We start from the raw sequence: 18,700 nt of genomic DNA on the forward strand, positions 1-18,700 counted from the left end.
AGTATGTCATTGCCTTCCTCTAACCTCTGAATTGATTTCACCAAGTCAGTTGTAGGGGAAAATACAGTTTAATGTTGGGCATTTACAAATATGATAGTAAAATAACTTATGTAGTTTAATTCACTTTGTGTATCTTTTAATATCATAATAAACTGTACACACAACAGCAAAAACACAACATTGTATTAGGCTGGACAGGTACATGGGGCCTTGTCTTGGTCTGTCATCCTGTCCCTAGCTACTTGTGAAATTTTCATGGATCACACTAATTCTCACAGGAACACTGCCAATGGTTAGCTTAAATTGCAAGCTATGAATCACACTCGCCCCAAGAAGAGATTCATGAGTTCAACCTTCCTTTAAAGTGATTCAGGTACCAGTGATTTTATGCAGAAGAGCAAAGAGATATACAACCCACAACAGACACCTTACTTTGCAATGCCATTCACAGTAACAGTGAAGAAACAGCAAATAAAAGTATTTGCAGCACCACACACCCAATCAGTACAGGTGTCACTACACACATTTGCAATTTTATTTGCAAAAACCCACCAGCAGCAAAGTGAATTTTCTCCTCCAGACAAGCTACAAAGCCTGCTGCAACCACTGGAGGACAGCCCAGTACCCCCTCCAAACAGGCAGATAAAAGGATGTTTCCTAGTCATTTATTTGTATGAAGAGTCCACTGTTGTCTCCAAAAGAGAAACAGTAGGATATCTTATGAGAGGAGGAGACAGTGTCAGAATATATGGAGGTTGAAGTCTGCCTGAAGGACTTCCAAAGTTTTTCTACCCCTTCGCTAACTTTTATAAACTCCCAAACTCAGTAAAGAGTAGAAAGGAAATGCCTTTTGTATTGTAGTGGAACCTAAATGGGTTCAGGATGCATATGGTGGAGTAGAAACTGTCAGCAAAGAGAAGATTCTTGTACCCTATATCTACAGGAGACACATTTTGGAGGTACTGGTGTTTTTGTAACTAGGGGTTATAGTCTCTGCTGAATGGGGATTGTGTTGGCACTGCCAAAGAAATCGAGCTGTTAGGAGCATCGTATTTTGGAAAGCGGTATGCCTTCTGAAAACTTGGTAGATAAACAAATCAAATTGCTACAGGGTTCTACTGCACCATAGATCTCTCAGTATACTTGCCAGCCCTCGTGCATACTACTCAGTGGAATGCAGTCAATTACTCCCCTCCAGTGGTGGCATCCCAATGTGGATACATGTAGCAGATCATGGAGTGCCTGAAACAAAGCTGCCAAAATAGATGATCAGCAGGGCTAGCTAGACTCTGTACAGCCAACTGATTACATTTGAAGACCGCTTCGACATCCTGGGGGTGGAGAGCTGTGCTAAAAATGTGATTCTTCACACAAATGACTTACCTCTTGCAAAATCTTCAGGTGAGCTATAAAGACAGTCTGTTCCCTACTAGAATGATGAGTGCCACAGAGCACCTTGCTGCCAACTGGGTTGAATGGAGGGGGGGGGGGGGGGGGGGGGGGACGGCTTTGCAATGTTGTGGCAGGGATGAGGGATGTTATTGGTTTAAGAAGAGAGGGTCTTATAGTAAAATTGCAAAAAATCAATTGTGTAAAAATCTTCCACTAAAACATTAAAAAGACAGACTGATGGATGTGTAAAACTGTAAAAGGGATAAAACAGTAAATTATGAAAGTCTAAATTAAGTGAAACTGAATTAGTATCTTAAAATATTAAAAGTGTAAAATGTTGAAAGTATAAAACCATAAGGTCTCACTCTGAAAGTATATTAAGTAAGGTTATATAAAAATTATCACTAAAATGTTAAAAGTATAGAACAATGGCTGTAGAAATAGTAAAAAATAGTAAAGATCATAAAATTATAGAAGTGAAAATATGTAGAAGACCTAGAACTGAATTAAATATTAAAAACCATGAAAAGTATTAAACAAAAAATTATGAAAGTGAAACTGTGCACCAACTAAAGTTACAGGGAATAGGATGTGACAGTTATGGTTAATTGGATTTGCTTATGCTTTGTGGCATTATATGGCATGTAGTTTTACACTATGTACATGCACACCAAACTGTTTCTAGGACAGTGTGTGAGCTGATGTGCTACCACTGTCTCCTCTCAGTAAGTGGGGCTGTGTTTCATGCATGCGCTGTGTCGAGGTGGAGGACAATTGGAAGAGGCCTTCAAAGTTTAAAAGTGTACTGTTAATAAAATCCTTCCTCTGGTTTAATGTGTTGCCAGTCTCTAGCAGACGATGTGTAAAAATCTCAATTTCTTCTAACAGTGTCAGCAGGTGTCCCTTATTTTCATTGTGCAGCACTTTCAAATGTGTATCAATGATTCTAGCGACATGCTCCATATCATTTTATCCTCATCTACGTGCAAGTCGCTGAAGTGGCATCAAATTGAAAGACTTACACCTGGCGAACAGTTTACCTGACAGGAGGCCCTAGTCACATGACATTTACATTTATTGTGAATTGAAGTGTGCTCTTTAAAGCACATTTCAAACATCCACCTGATTGATCAATGTGAACTTTTGGCAGTTTCCATACCATACTTTAGTTTACATACACCTGCTGCCATGGATTTTGAAGCCTTTTTACTCACACAGTGCCTCAGTCTGAAGTGAATAATGTCATTATTCTTAAACCGTATTCACAAATTGGTATCGTGAAATTCTCTAGCAATAATTTCTGAAACCTGTCCCTTATAACTAATGGGCAAGCACACGGCTAGCTCTTCAGGTTGGTGATATATTTTACCGTTAAGTATGAAATGGTTAAAGTATAATGTCAGTTCTAGATACTCCATTAATTCGCCTATTTCTCCTGTACTTTTTTTCTGTTTTATAAGGTTGTTCGTAATTATTTCTAATGTCTCGCAGACAGGCATGTTTGTGTATAAATTCACCACATCTGGGGATGCAAAGATGGATTTAACTGGTATGACTGCATCCTTAACTTGTCCACAAACTTGTACATATTTTTTAAACTGTACTGCTCATAAAATGAGTATGCTTACGTATAATAGATGAGTTGTTTATATGAACAAGCTCAACACTCTTGTACAATCATAGCCTGGTTGCAAAAAGGGTAAACCTGCTAAATCAGCAGTTACCAGTCAGGTGGAAAGTATTATTCAGTTATTAGATAAAAAAAAGGTTGTATCTGCACGGTTTGTGGTTCTTTCTAAAGCATTTAACACTGTTGCCCATGAAATATGTATGCAAAACTGGAACACTACAGTATTTAGTGACAAACATGAGATTGCAAACACTCATACCTAAGCAACAGGAAACTGTATATCTCAGTAGAAAACCCATACCAGTCAGACATGAAAAGCATAAAATTTGGAGTGCAACAGAACTTGGTAAGTGGGCAGTTGCTGTTTAATCTGTTTATAAATTATAAAGGTGTTGAAGAGAAAGAGAAGAAGATACTTTATGCAGATGACATGACAATACAGAATGAAGAGAAAAATGTAAAACAGATTTAGAGAAGAGCATATATTTCTGTAAATGTCAAAGTACAATGGCTCATTCAAAGTGAACTAATTTTAAACTTGAAAAGGGCTATGTATGCAGTGTTCAGTTACAGAAAAGTCAGTGCATATGGGTACAAAGATGAATGAAACAAGACTGGAGGAAGAAGAAGTCACTAGGTTGCTGTGGATAATGAGCTGAAATGAAAACTGCATATTAAAACTGTCTGAAAAAAAAAAATCTGTGGTGAAATACAACAATGTGAAATAGAATAAATTGCTACTTACCTCATAGAGGAGGTGTTAAGTGGCAGACAGGCACATTGAAAGAAGACAGCTTGATATTATCAGTTCTGAAGCAGCTAGCACAGTCTGCAGGCAAATGGTTAGTGTGCACAGTACCAACCATCTCTTGGATGCAGTGTGGAGTAATAATGTGGGGAAACTCAAACATACAAGAAGCAGAAAGTATGTGCACATTGAGGGAAAAGCAGCTAGGACCATTTTTAAAAGTAGGTCATCTGAAACATGCAGAAACTCTTCAGATGTTTAAGTGTGTTAAGCTCTGAATCTCCATATGCGTGTATAACAATAATATTCATTATAAAAGATAGTTCAGGGTGGTTAACATATGCAGGTGTCCACACCCTCAACACACAGAGATATAACCAGTTAAGAGCCTTACGCCACTCACTGGTGACAATTATGGAAAAGAATCTTGGTACTCGGGTATCAAGATAATAAGAAACTTTCACAGAAACCTATTGGATGGTGTCATGACAGTAGCTTTCCAGAGAAGTTCAAATGCTGTCTAATGGGGAAGGAATACTATAGTGCAAAATATTGCCCAGTATATTAAGTCTGTAAATAATATTTTATATAATCATTATTGTTAGACAGCCTGATTAGAAAAATTTGATACTGAGTGTTTTATATTCTTGACATTTCTTTTATTACACATTCACTTCCTGCACCCAGTGTAATTCTGCAAGATCATACAAAAACAAGTCAAATTGTTGAAAAATAAAGATTTTTGTGAATTCCATGAACATGAAGCAGGATGTTTAGTTCATCATTATCAGTGATCAAGTGTTGCCCTTTCTTCGGCAACCTCATGATGAGTATGCTGTGACAACGCCCTCTTCCAAGGTGACAATATACATGTTCACACGGCTGCACACGTTCGTTACTGGTTTGGTGAACTCTCAACCACTTGGTCGCAACTTGGCTAGCCTACTAAATCACCCAGTCTCCATACCTTATAAAATGTTCCGGACTGTTTGGAACAGTGGATGAACAGTAGCAATAAATATCCTTGAAATTTGGTAACTCAGCAGATCCAATCATCAATGAGTGGATTCAGCTGGCTATGGCATACCTGAAGAAACTTGTGTGCCCACTTTCTCACTGAATTGTGGCCATTATCAAGGCTAGAGGCAGTGTTACATGATGTTTGCACAATGCCTCTTGGGGCTGACTAACTTTTTCTACAGAGTGTTTACATTCTCCAACTTTGGATTTCACCTGTATTGTCTTTAATATGTATTTTTGTTATTTTTATACAGCTATTATTATTATTATTATTATTATTATTATTATTATTTTAAATAAGCCTTAAGTAACTTCTTGACACATTCTATCCTCACTTATATCCTCTCACTCTGACTGACATAATAAAGTTAGTCTGTGATGGAGAGCAGGGTAACTCACAGAGATTCAGCTAGAGGAGTATGCCAAGTCAGATGCCTACATTCTAATTCACCTAAGTGACTTGACTGTAAGAGGATTCACTCCCTCTTGCATAACTTCCAAGTGCTTAGGCAATATTGCTGTCACATATTTATATTCATAATTCTTGGTTGAAACTCAGTCCTCATCCTGTTCCCATCACCTCCCTCTAATTTCCCATTCTGTGACAACTTTGCATAGCACAATTATGATCTCCTTCTGAAAGTCTTGCTATTCTTTGTTTCTTTTCACTTGTAGGAACATTGGCTTCTGAGGCAGTATCTTAGTGTCAGTTATACTTGTAAATTATTGAGATTGCCCAGAGAGAACTGTAACACATTAACACTCTTAATTTGTATTTTAAATACAATGCTTTCTGATGTCACAAACCTATGTGTTATCTTGATGCCCATATGTCAGAGTGATGAAAATGCATATGAAAGAGTGTAATTATTATTGCATTTAAAGTCACTGCAGCAGCTTAAAGAGCTTTAGTTGATGAAAAAAAAAAAAAAAAAACATTATTGTGCTGTTTAGTTTTTGGTTTTTATTTTGTGTTCATAAAAAGATTTTTTTACAGGCGTAGCTCATACTTGGCCTTTAGTTTTGCCACTCCTGTTGTTGTAGCATCCTGTATTACTTTTCAGCTGTGTTCTAGTACAGTGTTGACTTGTTTTGCTTTTCAGTTTACCTCTGGAAGTTGTTCCAAAATGCTGCCTTTATTCTGTCTAGAAGTAATGTTGTTGGTAAAAACTAACGCCTTGGTGGTTACCAGAAGTCTGACATCACAGCAGTAATTTGTCATTTTTCTATAATAATGCTCCCTCAAAAATTTGGCCTCCCCCTGCCTTATTCTTCATGAATTGATTTCCAGCACATTCTTGCATTGTAACACACACTATTCAGGAGCAGTATGATGCAGTAAGTGTTAATATGTATTCCAAATACTCATAAAACTGCTAATACTTCACATTGCATGTAACTTATATCCAGATTTGATGTAGCCTCCTGGATCTGTCAGCTAATGATTGAAAACTTATATGCCAATTAATTTCTTATGTGCCTTACACTTTGTAGTTCTGTAATTTAATACATATATTTTTTTTCTTTTTAACAGGGCGATTTAGCAAAGAAGAAGATATATCCTACATTGTGGTGGCTTTACAGGGATAATCTCCTACCACCTAATACGAGGTTTTATGGTTACGCAAGGTCAAAAATTTCACTGCAAGAACTTCAAAAGAAATGTGAGCCATACATGAAGGTTAGTACAAGTCAGAATCATTTCATATTTCACTCAATATTTCAAGAACCCGTACTAATGTTGAATTTTTCATTGATAAGTTTTTTGTGAATACTTATTTATGCACAGAAGAATAAATCATACTTCTTCATATGAAAAAAAAGGATTGATACTTTTTGCACACACATTTTGCAAATCATTGCAGGCTTATTTTCATTGGTAATGCAGAATAAAATCATTCCTGTCAACAATAATTATTATTTTCTATATAACAAATGATGCAGCATTCATTATTTGGCTACGATTTTGTTCTCAACATTTTGTATTATTGAGGAAGTAGTGGAGATCTGTGCATGCACAGAGTCAGTTTAGCAATTACTCACTGCTTCTTTATATTACAGAAGGTGTAGTATGGCTAGGATTGCATTTGCAGTTTAGAAAAGATGGGTTATAAATATTCTGCTCATCCTTGGTTAGTTTTATGAGAAGTTTCTTCACATTCATTGAACACAAATGTTAATCTGCATAACTTGCTTCTGTCTCAGATATATATTTCATACTCACTTCTATACTTTTCTCACATTGACATAAATACAGGTTATTCAGTGGACCTAAAATGCACTTCAGATATTAACCAATTTAGTATTTCATATATTAAGTGGAAAGTATGTTGGGATATTTAGACAGAAACTGTTGAGTGGAAGTTAATTGGAACACTGTTTTTGAGCATCCTTTGAATATTCATACTGTATTGTACATTTTCAAGTTATGAGTCAAGATTATTGGCCTTACTGTATTCTGTGCAATGGCCAGTAATTGTGTTAAAAGGCAGTGTAGTAGTTATATCAGCAATTGCTCAATAATGCCTAGTGTCTGTATAAGAAAGAAAGGAACAGCACAACAAAAAGCGTAAAAATACTGACTCACTGGCAGAACTGTATGCATTTGATAATGTGGCAAAATTATTTGTCTTGAAAATTGTATTCTAAAAATTACTTTAAATGAAAGTGAATCATCTTAATTATCTTCCCACTTTCTGCAACGAAATAATATGGCTGTAATAATAGTAATGATAATAATAGAGGTGATACTGTTACTACCTATAACCATTGCATAGTTTTGTGGAGGACTGGTGAATTTGACTGTTGGTATTATTGTACGAAAAATAGGTCTTTTATCCTCAGCATTTTTATTGATCATATGAATTAAAATACTGTATACACATAAACAGATGAATTGATCAGTCTCTAAATAAATTTTGACATACCTTTTTATAGTGGTAGAAGAAACACAGACATATAGACCCAACTGGAAAATTTTATTGTACCAGACAATTTTCTTGTAAAAGATGTCTTTATAATATTAATTGCACATGTACATTATTTAACAGTGTAAATAAGAAGAATCTGTGAGTGGTTATATTTATTCTTTAAACTGTTGTGCATCATTTGCAAATATTTGCTAAATTTTAGATGGGTGGGATCTCTTTTGTTGGACTGTACATATTAAGTGCACAAGAAAGAGCTGAGGAAGCATGATAAACTGACAGATAACTAGTTGTAGATATTTCATTTTCCAGTGTGACAAAGATGATTAAGTTTGTCTATGACATGACTATTACTGATGGTAAACATTTTCAAAATACCATGAATTAAATTTAATCTACTACTTGCAATGGGCATAAAAGCTTCTCATACTCTATTTCTGTCTCTCTGTTAATAATGGATGCCCATTAAAAATGGCTGCAGATGCTACTTTTAAAATTTTTTCTTGCTTTCTCCAGTGCTCACATCATGTGTTTCTGGTATGTGAATACTAGCATCATGTAGCACTTATTTTAAAATAACTAACATCAATAAATCAGTAAGTAATATGTATCTTGTTTGTACAAGCTACATATACTCACAGCTGTAGTTGGCTATTTATTCTGCTTTGTACCATATACTTTTGTATGGATAGGAGCTCCCCCTGCATTCTCTTTAAGTGTGTATGGCAATATCCATTTAATCATTCTAGCTACCTTTTGCAGTGGATTTGAAGCAGACATAGCACACATAAGAAATCACTCAAGTGGTGTCCTATTGTTGAATCTATCATGTTATTTGAACAATTGTTACCTTTATAATCACATTACAGCTTCCTATGTTGCTGTGTGTAAAAACAATTCTGTGTGTGCTATTCCAGCTGCCACGATGTAGCGATTATAGTCAGTTGTGGGGTGATCTGCAGGTCACCTGTCCAAGTCCCATCTCCTGCCATTATATATCATTTAACATTTACATTTTCTAAGTTTTGGGGCTTAATTATAGATGGAACACTGAAATTTTGCTAGGACATGCATGTATCCAAGACAGGCATTTCAGCTCTATGTATACTTTTTTGTGTGCTTGGTAAACGTGTTTTCAGTATGCAAGGTTAGTTCTTGTTAACAAACCTACTCTCATAACTGATACTCAGTTCTAGAGTGTGTGTGACACAGTTTCGTGGAGGCTCCATGTTTCTTGGACATCGTCAATGCCTTGGCTCCAGTAAGACTACTCAAAAGGCATCACCTTAATAGTAAGAAACCTGAGTACAAATAGTACATCCTTTCTATGGTGTGCAGTGTCAAAGAGAAAATGGATACAAAAGCATTGGTGAGTCATATGCACATCAGACATGAGGAGACACCAGTCAGGATGCAATGAGATGGCTAAAGGGATTTGACCGTTGCTAAACATGACATGAACTATTTTACCGGTGACTGCTTTTACTTGGACTGTGCATACCAGCAGTCATTTGAGAATAACAGGGGGAAGCTCAAGAACTGGGACAAATTTCAGGTGGAAATCAAGCAAACATTTCTCTGATATTTTGCAAGTAAACCAGCTGGGCACTGTTAACATTTATTATGTTCTACATGTAGCGCAGTGCTCTTGAGCTCACAGAGTGGCTTATAAGGTGTGGGTCTCACCTCAGACAAGAGACCCACAGACCTATCTAGTGCCACCAGCCAAGCACATTCAACCAGTACAAATTTTACAGTGTTTCCTGCCAGCAGTGCTTCGGCACCTTTATAGTCAAATGTTGTTGGAATTTCCGCTCATCCTAATTTTGACTATTCTATATTTGCATAGAATGTGGCGTACTCACAATGAGTCCCACTAATGTCTTCAGCTGAACGTGCATATTCATCAGTAGGACATGTTTAGCAAAGCACTGTGGCATTTGATTTGAAGAAGCTTTCCTTCCTTTTCCCATCTATGATGTGCATCACTGACTTGGCGTTCAATTTTTAAAATCTGCTTCATGCTGTTAAAACCAACAAGTCATGGTTAGCACACTGGACTCGCATTCGGGAGGACGACGGTTCAATCCCGTCTCCGGCCATCCTGATTTAGGTTTTCCATGATTTCCCTAAATCGTTTCAGGCAAATGCCGGGATGGTTCCTTTGAAAGGGCATGGCCGATTTCCTTCCCAATTCTTCCCTAACCCGAGCTTGCGCTCCGTCTCTAATGACCTCGTTGTCGACGGGACGTTAAACACTAACCACCACCACCATCACCAATCCCTCAATAAATTTTATATTTTATTAAAATACTGCCAGTTCTACCCCTTATCTTGAAAATGAGTAGCAGAAGAAAGTCACAAGAGTTTAGGCTCTCATTGCATGATTCATTACCTTCATGGAATCTCCTTTAGTTTTAGGAATATGTTTTTTTTAGGATTCCTGCCCAAATTGGTGGTGCTTAAATGATTTGTGTTTTACCAGTCACAGTTTTCAGTGTATTATGTGATCAAGCATTTTACCATTCTTTCTGATCAACAAATTTGTTAAGTTTTTGTGATTTGCAATGGTGCGGGCTGATGGCTCAGTTGTTAAGTGCCAGGCCACAAACCCAAAGATACGGTTTTCAGCTACCGTTGGCAGTAGGATTTTCCTTTCCCTTACCAATCCCTTCTTTCACATCTTCCTGTGATTTGCAAATGTGAAAATGTCCTAGCACCCTGGATGTTCACAGGATTATTCTGTCATTTATTGCTTCTTTTGCCTCTGGCACTGATTTTTAAACGTGAAAATTGCCAATTTGCACCATTGTTTGTAGTCTACGTTCAACTGAACGTGCGTATTCATCAGGAGGACATGTTTAGCAAAGCACTGTGGCATTTGATTTGAAGAAGCTTTCCTTCCTTTTCCCATCTATGATGTGCATCACTGACTTGACGTTCAATTTTTAAAATCTGCTTCATGCTGTTAAATCCAACAAGTCATGGATCTTATGTTTGTTGAGTGTGTGACCTGAAAAATAGGTAAATGTAAGTCATGATCAGGTATGGGATACTTGAATATTAGCAGTTTCTCCTTTTTCTAATTTCTAACTGGTATAGTAGGGTTAAGTATTGTCTCAGAGAAGTTGTATTTGATTAGATTATAAGGAAGGTTGCAGAGAACTGTCATAGTCTCCACTAATGTCCTCAACTGCTGTAATATATTGGTGGTAATCCTCTGAGCTATAACATTTCCTCCAGGGTGAAGTTAACATGAGATGAGATGTTGAGGAGTTTCTGCTGGAAGCTGTTGAACATACTGTGTGCATGTGGCTGCATGTCAGGTTGATGTAAGAAACAATTATGTCTTTGTCTCAGTTCAAAGGCCAATCACAACTCCTTTCCATGTCTGAAACGTTGAAGACAGCCTCTCTTACTGGTGACGTGGAAGCCCAAATCGTGGTTTTTAGCATTACCCACAGGACTAACTGTGGTGCTCTGGTTTGGGTTTCAGTGTTAACATTTAAACCAAAGCTTCCATTAATTCTAAAACCATCTCAGGTGAAGATTTCTTAACTTGTGCTATTGAGTGGAGGATTATAGAGGTCTTTTAAATACACTCCTGGAAATTGAAATAAGAACACCGTGAATTCATTGTCCCAGGAAGGGGAAACTTTATTGACACATTCCTGGGGTCAGATACATCACATGATCACACTGACAGACCCACAGGCACATAGACACAGGCAACAGAGCATGCACAATGTCGGCACTAGTACAGTGTATATCCACCTTTCGCAGCAATGCAGGCTGCTATTCTCCCATGGAGACGATCGTAGAGATGCTGGATGTACTCCTGTGGAACGGCTTGCCATGCCATTTCCACCTGGCGCCTCAGTTGGACCAGCGTTCGTGCTGGACGTGCAGACCGCGTGAGACGACGCTTCATCCAGTCCCAAACATGCTCAATGGGGGACAGATCCGGAGATCTTGCTGGCCAGGGTAGTTGACTTACACCTTCTAGAGCACGTTGGGTGGCACGGGATACATGCGGACGTGCATTGTCCTGTTGGAACAGCAAGTTCCCTTGCCGGTCTAGGAATGGTAGAACGATGGGTTCGATGACGGTTTGGATGTACCGTGCACTATTCAGTGTCCCCTCGACGATCACCAGTGGTGTACGGCCAGTGTAGGAGATCGCTCCCCACACCATGATGCCGGGTGTTGGCCCTGTGTGCCTCGGTCGTATGCAGTCCTGATTGTGGCGCTCACCTGCACTGCGCCAAACACGCATACGACCATCATTGGCACCAAGGCAGAAGCGACTCTCATCGCTGAAGACGACACGTCTCCATTCGTCCCGCCATTCACGCCTGTCGCGACACCACTGGAGGCGGGCTGCACGATGTTGGGGCGTGAGCGGCAGACGGCCTAACGGTGTGCGGGACCGTAGCCCAGCTTCATGGAGACGGTTGCGAATGGTCCTCGCCGATACCCCAGGAGCAACAGTGTCCCTAATTTGCTGGGAAGTGGCGGTGCGGTCCCCTACGGCACTGCGTAGGATCCTACGGTCTTGGCGTGCATCCGTGCGTTGCTGCGGTCCGGTCCCAGGTCGACGGGCACGTGCACCTTCCGCCGACCACTGGCGACAACATCGATGTACTGTGGAGACCTCATGCCCCACGTGTTGAGCAATTCGGCGGTACGTCCACCCGGCCTCCCGCATGCCCACTATACGCCCTCGCTCAAAGTCCGTCAACTGCACATACGGTTCACGTCCACGCTGTCGCGGCATGCTACCAGTGTTAAAGGCTGCGATGGAGCTCCGTATGCCACGGCAAACTGGCTGACACTGACGGCGGCGGTGCACAAATGCTGCACAGCTAGCGCCATTCGACGGCCAACACCGCGGTTCCTGGTGTGTCCGCTGTGCCGTGCGTGTGATCATTGCTTGTACAGCCCTCTCGCAGTGTCCGGAGCAAGTATGGTGGGTCTGACACACCGGTGTCAATGTGTTCTTTTTTCCATTTCCAGGAGTGTAGATGACATGTGTATTACTCCTGGGAAGCTGTTACTTGTGCAGAATTGAATGTGTTGTGTGCACATCATAGCATTAGAAAAAGGGCCAATGTGCACTTACTTGTATCACACTACAGAGCCTAGAATGAGTAATATGTATTTCTTATAAATAGTATAAACACACTTGTAATACAGAAAGTTGACTTAAACTAGAAATAAATAGCATCAAAATTCTAATTTCTGGGTGTAGTGTATACCGGAAAGAGAGGGTAGACACAGTTGATGGCAACCCACTTATTGCTTTGAAAAATTCAGAATATCAGATGAAATAAGGACAGAATGTTAGGTAATATGTATGGAGATAAGTGTAAAAAATGGACCAAAATTAGTAATTGACAATATTATGAAAACGATAGATTACTACTCACCATATAGCAGAGATGCTGAGTTGCAGATAGGCACAACAAAAAAACTGTTAAATAAGTAAGCTTTCAGCCAAAATGACCATCAGAATTAGACAAACACACACACACACACACACACACACACACACACACACACACACGAGACCACAGGCTCTGGCTGCCAAGGCTGTGTGTGTGTGTGTGGTGTGTGTGTGTGTGTGTAATTCCGACGAAGGCCTTCTTGGCTGAAAGCTTACTTATTTAGCAGTTTGTCTGTTGTGCCTAGCCACCCGGTGTGGACAAGCGCTTCAGTCTGGAATCGCGTGACCGCTACAGTCGTAGGTTCGAATCCTGCCTCGGGCATGGATGTGTGTTATGTCCTTAGGTTAGTTAGGTTTAAGTAGTTCTAAGTTCTAGGGGACTGATGACCTCAGATGTTAAGTCCCATAGTGCTCAGAGCCACTTAAGCATTTTGTTGTGCCTATCTGCAACTCAGCATCATTGCTATATGGTGAATAGCAGCCTATCCGTCTAATAATATTGTCATTATTCCACCCTGGATTTTCCATTCTTTGAAAATTAGTAATTGATTGTTTCTATCACCAAGCAAGCTTTAAGCAAACATTGGAAAATATCACCTTCAAATTCTCTTATGATGCTTAAGCAATATGGAGAGATAGCAATCTGCTGTCCATGGCCTGGGAAAAGCATTCGACACAGGAGATAGGGACATATTCATGTCACATTGTACTGAACATATTTTCCAAAATTACATTGATATGTTGGTTAGGCAACTCAGTAATGAGGAAAATGCATTAGAGCTGCAGAAAGCAAACGTCCCTCAACTTTTTGATTCAGTAAATGTAGATATACAAATCAGTGACTACAAGGCCATTATAACATTTTTGATCATTAATGATGCACAGATGGCTAAGAAAGATTGGGATGTATTTCTGCTTGATGTGAAAACGATTGAAACTTCCTTTTCTGAGCAGACAACACCCTTGTGCTAGCTAAGTTCCAAATGACTGGAAAAATAAACAGGTTATTCCCTTTTTCAAGAACTGTTGTTGAACATAAGGACACAACTAAAGCCCCATATAACTGATGTCCATCCATTGTACAATTTGGGACCAAATTTTATGCTTGCATGGTTATAACATTTCTAGAGACCAAAAATCTCATCTGTAGGAATCAGTAGGGATTTCACAAACAATCTTGTGAAATCCCACTCACTCTGTTCATCCGTGAGACCCAGAATGCAGTAGATACCACCACCCAGGTTGGTATCATGTTCCTTGACATCTGGAAGGCATTTAGTACACTTCTACATGTTCCATGATGAACAAAATACACATATACTGAATATGAGATGAGCTTTAGTTCTTAAGGAACAGAAATCTTGAGAAGTGAAAGCATCTTTGGGCATACCTCAAGGGAGTGTTACAGGACTATTGCTGTCCACAGTGTATGTAAATGACCTAGTGAATAACATTGGCTGGTCCACAGTGCTGTTCACGAATGATGCCATTGCTTGTCCAGAAGCTAGAAATTTATAGCAAAATACAAGAAAACCTGCGAAGGTTAGACACTTGGAGCAGGGATTTGCAATTGACCCTCAGGCCTCAATGTGAGCGTATCATGCACAAAAAGCTAGAAATGCTTGTTATTGTGTATTTACATGATTGCTGAACAATCACTGGGAACAGTAACATCCATTGTATAACAGAGATTAAGTGAAAAGAGTGGAATGACCACATAAAACTAATTTTTTTCTCATCAGCCTTCTGGCTGATTTGATGCAGCACATTATAAATTTCTCTCTTGTGCCAACCTTTTCATGTCAGAGTAGCACTTCCAGCCTATGTCCTCAATTATAGTAAGGGTAGATAGCTGACTGAGATTCATTGGAACAGTCTTCAGGAAGTGTAGTCCCCTTACAAAACCCTCATTTTATTGATACTTGAGTATTGCTCCCCAGTCTGGCACCATTACCATTTAGGATTGATAGATGACATAAAGAAGATCAGAAAATGAGCAGCATATTTGGCCATGGGTTTGTTTTGTAAGCACAAAAAATTACAGAGATGATCACCCAACTCTGGTAGCAGACACTACAGGAGAGGTGTTGTGCATCACACTGTGGTTAACTGTTAAAACTCCAAGAGGGCAACAGAACAGGATGGTGCAGTGGTTAGCATAGTGGGCTCACTTTCAGGAAGATGACAGTTCAAAGACTCGTCCGGCCATCCAGATTTAGGTTTTCCATGATTCCTCTACATTGCTCCAGGCAAATGCCAGGATGGTTCCTTTCAAAGGGCATGGCCAATTTCCTTCCCCATCCTTGAAACATTTGAGCTTGTGCTCCAACTTTAATGACCTCGATGTTGACAGCCTGTTAACCCCTAATCTTTCTTCCTTCTTTCCATCCTTTCAAGAGTGAATATTCTTAGAAGGCTCACCAGCTTATTTCTTCCTCCAGGGCGTATCTTGCAAAATGACCATGAAGGTGAAAGTAGACAAATTTGAGCTCATGCTGGAGCTTACCGACAGTTGTTCTTCCAGTACACCATTTGTGACTGGAAGAGGAAAGGGTACATTCATAGTGGTATATGAAATACTCTCTGCCATCCATCATAATGTGTCTTGCAAAGTATAGATGTAGATGGACAGATTCATTCTACGGGAGATAGTGAAGACAAGTAGAGGCCCATTGTGGTTGAATAACAGTGTTAGAAAGTTTCTATGAAATCAAAGTGAGCTGCACAATGGGTTTAAATTGAGCCAAATCCTTGCTGACAAAAAAGGGTTGAACAAAGCCAAAATAAACATAATGACAATTATGTGAGTATCATTCAGTAAATTCAAAGTCAAAATCTAGTTTGCTGAGTGAAAAAAGCCTAAAATGCTTTGATTCTAACAATGTCAGTCAACTATCGAAATTGTCTGCCTGGATCCTCATTGTTGATGGAGGCATTGAAATGAAAGGCCATAAACTAAAGGGTGAAATACTATATTTTTTCTTCTAAAATCTCTACATCAAAGAAGATCACAACACAACTCCTATTTTGAACATTTGCCTGGTTTGGGAAATGACATATATGGAAATTAGTTAGTGTCTTGATAGAGAGAAGGCCAGTGGACATGATAGGTTACCAATTAGATTCTGTTATGAACTATGTAAAATAACTGGTCCTTCTCGTAGCAACAGTTTACTGTAGTTTGCTGGAACAATGGAGCATCCTACGTGATTGGAAAAAGGCCCAATTTGTTGTAGTGTTTGTGAAGGATTAGATGACAGATACCTTTGTAGAAAGAGAACCACTACTCAGAATAACATTGGATTTGGACAGCATATTATTGACATCATGGGAAATGTCATGGAAGAAAAAAATTTGACAAAAAGTCTACCAATATATGGCACTGTAAGTATCTTAATATAAATGGTGTTGGCTACAAATGACAGATGAAACGCGATGCGTTGGCTGTGGTTTGAGTTGTACATTACATCATCCATATTGTTCAGTGTGAATGGCCACACAAATTCAGCAGTCAACAGTTGTGGCACTTTCAGTTCAGTAAATCCATCCACTATAGCAAGGTTGTGTACCACATCAGGTGGGAAAAATTCATTTTTAATTGTCCTGAGGCCAAAAAAAGACATGTATAAAGCAAAATAACATCACTTTTTAAATGTCCTGGGGCCAAAAACCACATAAAAAGCAAAGTGACATTGGTTTTCAATTATCGTGAGGCCAAAAACAACATAAAAATAAAAATGACTTCAGTTTTTTTTATTGTCCTGGGGCCAAAATCCACATCAAAATTAAATTAACATTGGTTTACACTTGTCCTGGGTCAAAAAACTGCATAAAAAGCAGTATGACATTGGTTTCTAATTGTCATGAGACTGGCGCCAGACATGTTCAGTTTGCTGTTCGCTGTTTTCTGGTTTTCTGCCATATGTTGAAACTGAGAAACAGCATGTTCCACAACAGGTGGGAGTGTCTCGAGATTCATGTTCAGAATGCATTGTACAATGCATGCCTTAAATTCAGCTATGTTTGAAATTGAGATGCTGAACACAACTTCTTTCAGATAACCACAGAGCCAGAAGTCACACGGATTAAGATCAGGTGATCTGGATGGCTGGGCTGTATGGAAATGAAAACTGATAATTCTAGCATTTCTGAAATTCCTCTGCAGAAGCCACTTCACTAGATGTGCAATATGTGGAGGAGCATTATCTTGCATAAAAATGATCCTACCCACACATGTACACTGCTGAATGGTTGGAGTGACATTGATGTGCAAAAGACTCTCATAGCACTTTCCAGTGACAGTACAGGTAACAGAACCTGCATGACTCAACTCCTCGAAAAAATACAGCCCTGCGATAATCAGTGCCATCAACCAGCACCACACAGTCACTTTCCAGAATGAAGTGTTACTGGTTGTCCTTGGAGATGAAAATGGGGTTCATCTGCCCACAAAATGTTCTATGGCCATGTGAGCAAGAAATTCCAGAGTGAATGTTTGTCTTGCAGGCAAGTCAGCAGGAAGCAATTCCTGAACATGGGTGATTTGAAATGGATAGTAAAATCAGGATGTTTTGTAGGATTCTGTGCACTGTGCTCAGAGGCATGTCAAGTGTTCAGGCAATTCCCTGTGCACTGCATGTTGCACACCACCGGTCAACCCCTCCTGCAGTAGTGTGGTCACATCTTCAATGGATGTTGGATGAAACGCTTTCTTCCCTCTGCCACACTGCACTCCAAAAGCATGTGTCTTTTCGAATTTTGTATTCAATTTTTCCAGTCCCTTACCAGACCTTGGACCAATGCCTTTTTTTAAGAAGACTGAGTGTCCAGAACTTCTGCAAGGCTACTGGTGCACAGTCACTGTTTCTGTAAAAGAGCTTTGCCAGCAGTAAATGATCCTTCTTGGAGACAGTCATGTTGGGTGTCAAGGGCGCAAACTGAGGAACAGCCATGTGCCAGGTGTCTGTTAGTGTGGATATTCTGATGCTTAAAGCACTATCTATCGGTTAATTTTTTTTTTTTTCTTTTTCTTTTTTGTTCCTTGACATTTCCCCCATGCATCAATAATATGCCATTCAAATCTGGCATCGTGGGATGATGGATTTGTTGGGGCTTAAACAACTCTTCTATCAGAATGGACTCCAGGAACAAAGATCATGCAAAACTTGACTTGCTCAGATCATTAATGAAATATGGGAGGCTTTATATATAGTGCAAAAATCTTTAGAAGCAAGGAAGTGTGATGCAACCATTACTTTTAATGATACACATAAAGTACCTGCTAGGTAGCATTCGTGTCCCTCTGAAGCTGTTCACAGGTGATGCTGTTGTGAGCAGGGAGGTCACATATGTATAATTTGACAGTATTATTTCCCCCATTATGTGGGACTGTTATTTGCAGCTTGTATTACATATTGTGTGATGCAAGTACCGGGTAGTTATAATTAAAGTGCAGTTACTCATGGAGGTCCAGTGTGGGCTGTAATTATCACATGGCAGCAAAACTTTGTAGATATGCTAATACATTAATGTGAAAC

General features: G+C 39.3%; 1 protein-coding gene across 4 annotated transcripts in view; it reads left to right on the plus strand.

Annotated features, from left to right (window-relative positions):
* LOC126248736 (glucose-6-phosphate 1-dehydrogenase) overlaps window positions 1-18,700 on the plus strand; it is a 312,938-nt gene that overhangs the window by 237,339 nt on the left and 56,899 nt on the right. For all 4 annotated transcript variants that reach the window (XM_049950056.1, XM_049950055.1, XM_049950058.1 and 1 more), the window contains one exon: window positions 6,325-6,471. In XM_049950056.1, coding sequence (XP_049806013.1) covers window positions 6,325-6,471 — 147 coding nt within the window. The remainder of the gene's footprint in view (window positions 1-6,324; window positions 6,472-18,700) is intronic.

The sequence above is a fragment of the Schistocerca nitens genome, chromosome 3, assembly GCF_023898315.1.
Source record: "Schistocerca nitens isolate TAMUIC-IGC-003100 chromosome 3, iqSchNite1.1, whole genome shotgun sequence".
Lineage (NCBI taxonomy): Eukaryota > Metazoa > Arthropoda > Insecta > Orthoptera > Acrididae > Schistocerca > Schistocerca nitens.